The sequence below is a fragment of the Lactuca saligna genome, chromosome 9 (assembly GCF_052625555.1).
Source record: "Lactuca saligna cultivar CGN05327 chromosome 9, ASM5262555v1, whole genome shotgun sequence".
In the NCBI taxonomy this organism is placed as follows: domain Eukaryota; kingdom Viridiplantae; phylum Streptophyta; class Magnoliopsida; order Asterales; family Asteraceae; genus Lactuca; species Lactuca saligna.
The window spans coordinates 18,949,567-18,959,522 of record NC_136425.1 but is presented as its reverse complement, the minus strand read 5'-3'; the positions used below and the strand labels follow the sequence as shown (position 1 = coordinate 18,959,522).

Below are 9,956 nucleotides of genomic sequence, written 5' to 3'. Positions count from 1 at the left end.
ATTACCCCAGACAACTTTAATCTTGAACATATTCATATAACTCATCTTCGTTTCTTGCAATGATAAAAAAATTCACACTATTTTTATACATATATTTCTAACCCAAGTTTTTTTGTCTTGGGTTCTAAAACCTTGCACATTGAGAGAAACAAAATTCATCCAACCATATAGTCTCGTGCCCTTTTATTGAGAAAGTCATGTAAATCCTATTCACACCCCTTCAAGGTAAATCCCATAGATTGCCCCACTTCTACGAACTCATTGAATTTTTCTAATAAAGAAACACTACTAACTAGTTTCTTTGGAAGGATGAAAGAGCCACCATGCTGAGAATTATTATCACCCAAATCAGTACTTAAAGGTCTTGTAGCCGAGGAGCTCTCACGATAAACAACAACAATTTTTCCCCCCTGCTTTTGTCCATCCTCAACCGAATGCACCATCTTACATCCCAATTTACCCTCAACATAACGAAAATTTGCAGTTATGGCATCAGGATCGAGGTTTACAGCAAACTGCTTATCAATCCTTATAGGAGGCTTGTTGGAACTACCAGAAACTAAGTTAACCTCAGCAGCAGTATCACAACATGCGGAAGAAGGAGTAGCAACTTTTTCTGATATGTTGGCAACCGGCTCAGACTGGACTGAAATATTTAGAGTAAATCCTGGAGGGATGTATCGAATCATCATTATCTTTATCTTGTCGTTCTTTAAGAATCTTTAATCGGGTCTTCAAGACCAAAATGATCATGCAACACTTTAAAAGTGTTATTATGATGAGGAATGTTCAAAGAATGCTTAATAAAAGAATCTGGTATTCGTTCCACCTCTTCATCCTCAACTCTAGAATCCACCTATACCAAATTATTCTCTCCAACGAATCCCCCTCCTATTTTCATTCACATGGTAAGAATTTTCACAATCAACATCTTCATCAACTTTAAATTTTGAATCATCTTCATCAACTTTAAATTTTGAATCATCTTCTACAAAATCTGGAATCTAACCTGTAACCTCTTTAGTCCGAACCATGAAGACTCTACCTTGAAGAATCACCTTAAAAGACTCCAAGATACTCTGTGAATCTTTCATTTTAATACACAAACGCAATCTATAGCGATAGCTCCTTTAGAATCTTCTGTGAAAAGTAACTCTCCCCATTTAGAAGCAATCCTCATAAAGGAACGGTGAGACAAAGCATGAATTGGAGTCCCTCAATATCAACCCATAGTACACGATCTTGAACCACAAAATCTTTAGTCCACTTCGAAATTTGAGAGAACCAAGAATTTATGCCTTCATGTCGTTTGAAATTATGAAATGCCTGAATAGATTGTAACTTCAGCATAACCCAAAGTCCTCCTAAATAAGACATTTTAATAGTAGGAAACCCTTCATTAGCACAAATAGATCTCAGATTAGTAAGATTTGTAAATTCTCTAACACAAGCCATACGAATTAAGGGATCGTCTTTGAAATTAATACAACTTTTGTCAAGAACTAGATAAGGCAAGTCATGATCAGTCTTCAAATGTTTCCCCGAATAGCATTTGCATATGATTGTCTGTTCATTCTAACTCCCTGATCAGAAACAGTAATTGAATGATTAGTGGTATCAGGATTACCATGCACCTGATGTCGATTGAAATGAGCAATGTTTGCAATTAACTTCAACTTCTCATTCCAAACAGATGACAATTATCAATCAGTAATTTCCAATCATCAATTATGTTGAACCTTACAAAGGCGAAAGGTTTCCCCAATTTTGATCGTTTATTGGGGATAAAGACATCAATAACTTTCTCGAATCGATCACACGTATTCCAGAGTTCTCGAACAATAAAGTGGGAAGGAAAGTTTGTCACGTAGACATTGCATGAAAGACGTTTGAGGAGAGAGTTATTGGAAAATGTAGGATTAGACCTTTGGTAAGGGAGATGATGTGCAGTACCCATCTTGACAGGAAATATATATATATATATATATATATATATATATATATATATATATATATATATATATATATATATATATATATATATATATATATATATATCGACGTCTGATCCAGACGAAGAGTGAGGGGGGCGAAAGCCCTAGTGTCAAATTGATTAAGTTACAATATTTATAGTTGGCCGTGTCAAATTTATTAAGTTAAAATATTTGTCAAACTAAATTGTGTTGATGTTTATAATGTTAATTTGATCGATTGAAATTTAAAGAGTTTAAATTAGAGTTCAACATGTTCGTTCTCATAAAATTCAATAACATATTATTTAATAATAAAGATAAAGTTGATCAAACTAGTTGAACAACAAATTGAAAGTTTGTCAAATTACATTCAAATATCTGTTTATATTATTTTAAGATATTTAAAATATTAGTTAATTGTAAAATCAAAATGCCCATAACTTGTAAGGGTACCCACCCGAGTGTAAAATGGGACCCGTAAGTCAAATTCATGTATGGACTTGTATTGATACAAAGACTGTTTGGTCCTCGAGCGTGTTAACACCGAATTACGCAACTCTTCAACATCTCAATATTCAAACCCAACAAACATTGGTCCCTCATCCAAGTTGAGATGGACTTTTAAATAATCACAATTTTATTTTATTATTATTTTCAAATGTTTAAAAATGGAATCTTCTATTTTATTTATATTTATCGACATAAAAGATAACAATATTAATTAAACTGTTTAAACAAAACGGGAGATAAGATCTTGATCCACACATACATATGGTAGATTTAATATAGCGCCCGATGAAGATATTCGGAAACTTTTTAACAAATTTTCTCTTTTAACATCCTGATGTCGATGACATGACAATACATAATCATTGGTGAAGGGACCAAACGGAGGTGTAGAAATGTCTAAGGACTAAATATGTAATTTCCAATTATTTTTTTCTATACATTACTTTCACGATATGCTAAGCCTAAAACCCTCGATACTTTAATAATAATCTTCATAATTTCTTTCTTATAAGCTTTTATAATAGATAAATCTTTAAATAGTAAAGGATGATATCATTCTTAATAAGTATAAGTAATTTTCTCTAAGTATAAGTAATTTTCTCAAGTGTTCACTAAAAAAAGATGACAATAAACCATTTTTGGGTGAAATAACATCGAATAAATAAAACATTTCAAAGGAATCGTCTCTTGTACACTGGTATAACAGACTTCAAAGGAAGACCATCTGTAATTTTTTTGGGATGGTTTGTCTATTCCATAAGGTTTACCAGGTATTATATGGGTCTAAGGTTATTTAGGTCAACAAGTTGGTTCGTGTGAGTTAATCATTATCATCTAGAAAAAGAAATGGATATAATATTACTCTAAAAGATATCTAGTTGATGCATGATTCTACATCATTTACGTGTACTCCTGTCTACCAAAGTAGTTCTCTTGACTCAATACAAAGGTGACAAAACGAATATTATTTTATAGTATGAGATGTCACAAATATTAATACACTCAAGTGCTCAACATAAAAACAAAGCCTATATGCATTTAGTAGTCTTAACTTGACGCAAGTAAAAAGAATGGACACCTCCCCACATTTTGGACCCCATCCTTGCAAACCAAATTGACATCATAACAACCGTGGTAGCATAATCACAAATAGGTTACATACTTGCATGTATTAGATAGTAATATATTGAATGCAAATAAATGTTTGATAAGCTTAATAATGACCGGACTGAATATTAAAATTATCATAGTATCACATTGTCATTCAGTTATTTTGTGTTGTGTCAGTTTTCTACTAACGGTATTAACTATAACCTCAACCTATTTATTGGTCTGAGCAGGATACGACTGATTTGAAATTCGTTGCACAGTTCATAAAATGAAAATTTTCCGCAAACTTTTGTGTACTTATAGTTACTTACCATGTCCATTCTCAATTCTTGGTCATTGAGATCTATGGTAATTCAGATTAATATTTAGGTATAGATATTACCTCTTTTTTTCTCCTTTCAAACAAATTGAAATGATTGAAGTTTTTCTATTTGAAATTGTGTTAGGTTTAATTCCTATTACTTTGGTTGGATTATTTGTTACTGTATATTTACAATATAGGTGTAGCGATCAGTTGAATCTTTGATTAGATTAATTAACATCTTTTTTTATTGACCTTCTTTCTTTAATATCCAGGAGGCCAAATTCAGATTGTCGTTCCAATCAGTGCTTCAACCGAATTCGATCGAAGAAGATCTGAATCACACTCTGTAGGATTTGAACCTACGACATCGGGTTTTGGAGACTCATTTTCTACTAAACTATTTATCTTAATGGTTGACTAATCAGCTTAATAACTCTATGATTTCCACAGTTTTAGACATCTTTATCTCAGTTCTTTCATGTTGTGTCAAACCGTTTACTTAAACGACCAACATATGTTTATTTCATGTTGGGTTAGCGGGTTGGATCAGATTTTCCACTTCCAGTCTCACACCAAGCCAAAATGGAGTGCAAGTCTACCATAACAAATTAACGAGCCATAAAAACTAGCTTTCGGAATAACAAAGTTTGTATAGATAGAAAAAGTTCCGATATGAAACCAGAATAATTATAAACATGTTCTCATTCCTTTGTAATATACATTGGTATTGACATATCTTCCTTAAATATAGAATTAGCAAGGTATATAATTTATCTTTTAGTATCGATAATTCTATCTATGTATATTGGACACGTAACATTTAAATCAAATAACAACAAAAACGGATAAACGGAGTACAAAATATCTCTTTACATACTTATGCATAGTCGACTTCCCCATGAAAACGCAAGAAAATGATCGAGGACCACAACATCTTGACCAAGTGTTCCATTTGAAAACAATGGAAGTGGAAGGGAGTCAAAAATCGATCAAAACAAACCCCACAAAACTTTAGAAGAGTCTTGCCAATCCACCCCCATCAAACAATCATAGTTACAATTTGGTCCCCACGATATATGACCCAATCTCACTTGTCCTCATACATAATAAGCACGAATACATGAATGGTACAGCAAATTATTGAAACCAACAGACAGGGATCACATGACCAACCACCAACCACACACTTATACTTTAACCAAAATACCATGAACACAACCACGATTGTACATCACGCATTTAAAATTGTATCCTATTCAATAAAAAATACACCTTAAAATGAAAAAAAAAAAAAAATTTAGACTATATATACACATATAATACAAGTTCATATAATCCTCATTGTAGGTTAATGACATGACATTCAATAGAATGAGGAGTTCAATCCTCATTGAACTCTACACTCTCTCTCCTCACACACAAATAATAAGTGGAATGTACATGTGTCAATCCATTGAACTTATATGAGTTTAGTAGGTAAAATTATATAGTGAGTAGAATATATATGTGTCAATACTCATATTAGTTCAATACATTGAAGATGACGTTATACTACTCAAATGTCATGATTTTGAGCATCTAGAACCTCTTGAACATGGTCATGTACTCTAGGTAAAAGTTAACTTCTTGAAATTTACCTCACAATATATTCACTTCTCTCTTATATGATCTCTCCTCCCAATAATAGCATCTATAGATTGTCTCCTACAAACATGAACCATTGCAATCTTCTTTCCCTCATGAATATCTTATTGTTGTGTTCGTTATCCGATCCAACAATGTTCTACCACATTTGAATTTCTATGAGCATCATGTTTATATCCTATTACTTTTCTATATTCTCCATTAGGCATATAAGGAGGTGGATCTTCACTCTTCTTGCATCTTTATGACTTTAGGATAATGAAGCACAACCACACAGTGATATAAAGATTTGTAATGCGTGTAAGGTGAGATATGTGGAATATTTGATTTTTTTTATTCCCTTCAAGAACCATCAAATAGAGAGTAAAGACTCGACATATATAAGTATATAACGTTATCTAGTCAAAATCTTGCTCCAACATATATAAACAAAATTACTCTCATCATAATCATGGACATAAAAATAAAAGGTGGGGTTCAATTAACCACACACCATTTTTACATTGGAGGGATGGGTACATTAACAATCTTGAATTCTGAATTTTCTAACCTTAGGAAAAAAAAAAGTGAAAAAGAATACTTTTTAAACAAGTAACTAAACAAAGTCTCCCATGCAAGCTTTTACTACTTCTGCTTCAAGTAGAAGTAAAACACAATGGAAACAAATACTCACCAACCACCTTTTGCTTTTACTTATTCCCCCACAAATCTTTAAAACAAATAACAGATTCGAAGAGATCTTTCTATACATGGAAACCCCAAGAATTGTTCCCCTATTCCTTGCAACCCAAGTTTCCAACTTTCATAACCTTTTTTCACGGTTTATCAATTTCAATATCAACCGAAACCCGACCCGACCCGCGACCCACAATTTTCCCAAACGATGGCACAGCCGATAAACTCCTAAAACTGCTGCTCCCTTCACTTAAATTCATAGACTTTCTTGATTTTCTCTGCTTAGGGGAGGAATAAAGATCGAGTTCTTGGTCAGCAGTGTTGACTTTGACTTTGACCACGGTCAGCCGGGCAATGTTGCTTCGGCAAAACGGGCAGATGGGTGCGGGCAGGGATAAGGTTGTTGGGTTCGGTTTGTTGTGGCAGCATAATGCGAGTGTGCATTGAGCACACATTTGATGACCACAATCTTGAACTTCAATGGCGCATAATTGGTCAAAGCATATGCAGCATAACTGTGAATCGCTCGCCTGCAAATTGCAAATATCAAAGATTATATAAATTTTAAATTCGATTCTAGAATGTTTATTCAAGTGTTGATTAAAGTAATTGAAATCGCATGTAAACGTATGGTGTTTAAAGTCAATAAAAATATCTGGTCATCGAAAGTCAAAAGTCATCACGTATGACCATTTCAACGTATTTATAACAATTAATAATCCAAAAGTTTTTGTCTTTCTGCATTTGTTTTTACCGTGTTCTTGAATCTTGACCATGAAATTAAATTGTGGAAATTAATTAATTACCTCGGAGATATTATCATCCATGGCGGTGGTATCGGAATGGGAAGGAGACGGCATCGAGTAGCCGGTGTTTTTCAAAATTGCTTTTTCTCGTTCCTTGTTGACCTCCATTAGAGCTTGTTCCAACAGCGCTTTTGCATCTTGATTAAGCTCGCTGATGAATTTCAATGGTGATGGCCACACCAGTGGCTCTGCGGATGATGGGTTTAGCAGAGCTGCACATGCGCCGTTTTTGTGTTTTAAAGCGACTGCATATGGGATTCTCCTGTATAAATTATTGGGATAAATCAGCGATTTTTTTGTCGAAATTGTTGTTAATTGATGATTTTGATGAATAAAAAGGTTACCCAGATGCGTCTCTATGAAGTCGATCTGCACCCCATGCTAATAATTCTCGGATGCAATCCATGGAACCACCTCTTGCTGCCAAATGAAGTGGAGTGCTCCCAGGAAGACTGCAAAATTAGATTAATTAATAAATTTACAAATCGCAAGATTAATTAATAAAAGTATATCGAAAGATTATGAAAGAATCAGTTACCCATGTCCACCGGTGGAAGCACAGACAAGAGCTCCGCTGTCTAGAAGTATATGAACACATTCAGGCCGGCGTTGACGGGCGGCTAAATGTAATGGTGTTTCCCCTTTACCACCTCTTATATTCACAAATCGCGAAAAGCCCCTAAAATCCAAAATCCCCAATTCAGTTTACAGAAATTTGATTCAGGAAAAAGGAGATTGAAGGATAAAGGAAGATACCCACCAGGATGACGCGACATGGGAGGTTCGAGCAGAGGAAAGAATGGTCTGGAGACAATCGGAGTGGCCATAATAAGCGGCATAGTGCAAGCATGTTCTTCCATTCAGTGAATCGAACATCAGAATCTGACCAATTTCAGACAATATCATTGTTAATTTCTACTAAAGACGATCAATTTCAGATGATATCATCTTCGATTTCGACTTTTGAGAATCGATTTCGAACATCATCATCAATTTTTACTTTAGAGAAACTTAAAGGAAACATATGTGAGGGTGATGAATGTATTGAAAGGAGAGAACTTGACATACATTAGCCCCAGCTTCAATAAGCTTTTCAACACAAGCGATCTTCCCATGCATTGCAGCCAGCATCAATGGAGTCTGATACCAATTGATCAGATTGGACAAAATCAGTTAAGTTGTTAAGGAAGTATGGGCTTCCAAAGAGCTCTGGACTTCACATTCGTTATTCAGAAAAAGGATTTGAAAAATTATAGAAACTTCAAATCAATCGATGAGAATGAGAATGAGAGGAAAAAGCACACCTGTTTATGACGATTCAAAGAATCAGGATTGACAGATCGATTCTCCAAAAGCATAGAAAGAATCTGGAAGAAAACCCAGATAAAATATGAATCAAAGATAGAAAATTAAAAGCGCCAATCAATCGAATCGATCAAATACAACAACAATATTTGAGGAAGCGCCAACTTCCGAACAGAGAAACCCAGAAATGTTCAACTACGAACCTCGATCTGGCCATTGGCAGCAGCTATGTGAAGAGCAGAATGGCGATCATAAACGGTTTTTTGTTGAATCAGAGATGGATCTCTCTCCAAAACAGTCTTCACAATCTCCAAATCGCCAAACTGTACTGCTGTGAACAATCCATGCTCATCTTGTACTCTGCAACTAAGACCCTGCCCCATGGTTTTAGGGTAATCTGAAGTTTTGATGGTTTACGCAGAAGACCGGCGGAAGTCCACCGGAATCATCTACTACCACCAAGAGAGGGATTGGTGGTCGGGAATGGAGAAAGGGTTAAATGGCGTCGTATTTAAGTAGCTGCAGAGATAAATGGGGACACTGAAGGCAAAGGCGGAGGAAGGTGGCGACGGGCAGATGGACGGGTACACGTCTGACAACGGGCAGGAGTCAGTAATTTTCGGGCAGTTTAGAGATTCCAAAAATAACGTAGTGGGTCCGTGTCTCATTTAAATAAATTTTATTATATATAGTTTTATACATTTGAGCAAATATTATTTACGGAGAAAAATATCTCTTACGATTGTTCTTTACCCTCCAAAAAAGAATTTGGATAAAATTCGTTGAAAACTACTGTGATCACTTTTTGATATCTAGAAGATCTAAACAATTACAATGAACGTTATATATGATATTTATTTATTATGGCAAAGACACATAAAAAAATCCGAACATATTTTCATGGGTTAATAACATTTAATGTCCGTTTGCTTATATACATCTTTCCAATTTCAAATAGATTTTTCTACTAAATGAACTAAAATCGTTAAATATGCACAAAAAGATAAAACTGTAAAATTGATTTTTGTGGTTTGTTAAAAACTTTGGATGGGGTCCAAAAAGTTTTTGATTTGCATGGAAGATCCAAAATCAATGATTTTCTAGATTTTTAGTCCTTGATGCATTTAAAAAGATGATTTTACCCTTTTCATTTCTTTTTTCTATTTTCTTTATTTTCTTTGGTATTTAAATAATTAAAAATTAAAAATAAAATCTCTCTCTCTCTCTCTCTCTCTCTCTCTCTCTCTCTCTCTCTCTCTCTCTCTCTCTCTCTCTCTCTCTCTCTCTCTCCACCCTTGTTCCTTTCTCATCTAATGGGAAAACCTTTCAGCCCTTCTCTCTTTCTTTTCTCCATTACATACTACCCCAAATTAGTCATCGAATGTTTCTTTCCGGTGATAATCTCCAATATCGAAATCCCCAAACTGTAACACATTATTTCTGACCACAGACGTTTCAAAGCTGGAAAGACGAGGTAAGAAGTCGCTTTGAATCAGAAAGTTAGATGATTTTATCACCTCACTGAGAAGACCATGACTGTGAATCGATGCTACTGCTTTCGTTGCTCCGAGCGCTATTTCCTATCCGATTTCCCAATTTAACGGCATAAATTGAACGCCTTCGCTTCTT

General features: G+C 34.6%; 1 protein-coding gene across 1 annotated transcript; it reads right to left on the bottom strand.

Moving 5' to 3' along the window:
* Positions 1 to 5,964: 5,964 nt before the first annotated feature.
* LOC145014908 (putative E3 ubiquitin-protein ligase XBAT31) lies at positions 5,965 to 8,848 on the bottom strand. Its single transcript, XM_078973345.1, has 8 exons — positions 8,531 to 8,848; positions 8,327 to 8,389; positions 8,091 to 8,162; positions 7,783 to 7,904; positions 7,561 to 7,701; positions 7,367 to 7,474; positions 7,023 to 7,284; positions 5,965 to 6,746 (listed from the first exon to the last, which is right to left on the bottom strand). Exons 1-8 carry the CDS (start codon positions 8,708 to 8,710, stop codon positions 6,357 to 6,359), a joined length of 1,338 nt encoding a protein of 445 aa, XP_078829471.1. The 5' UTR covers positions 8,711 to 8,848; the 3' UTR covers positions 5,965 to 6,356.
* Positions 8,849 to 9,956: the final 1,108 nt, after the last annotated feature.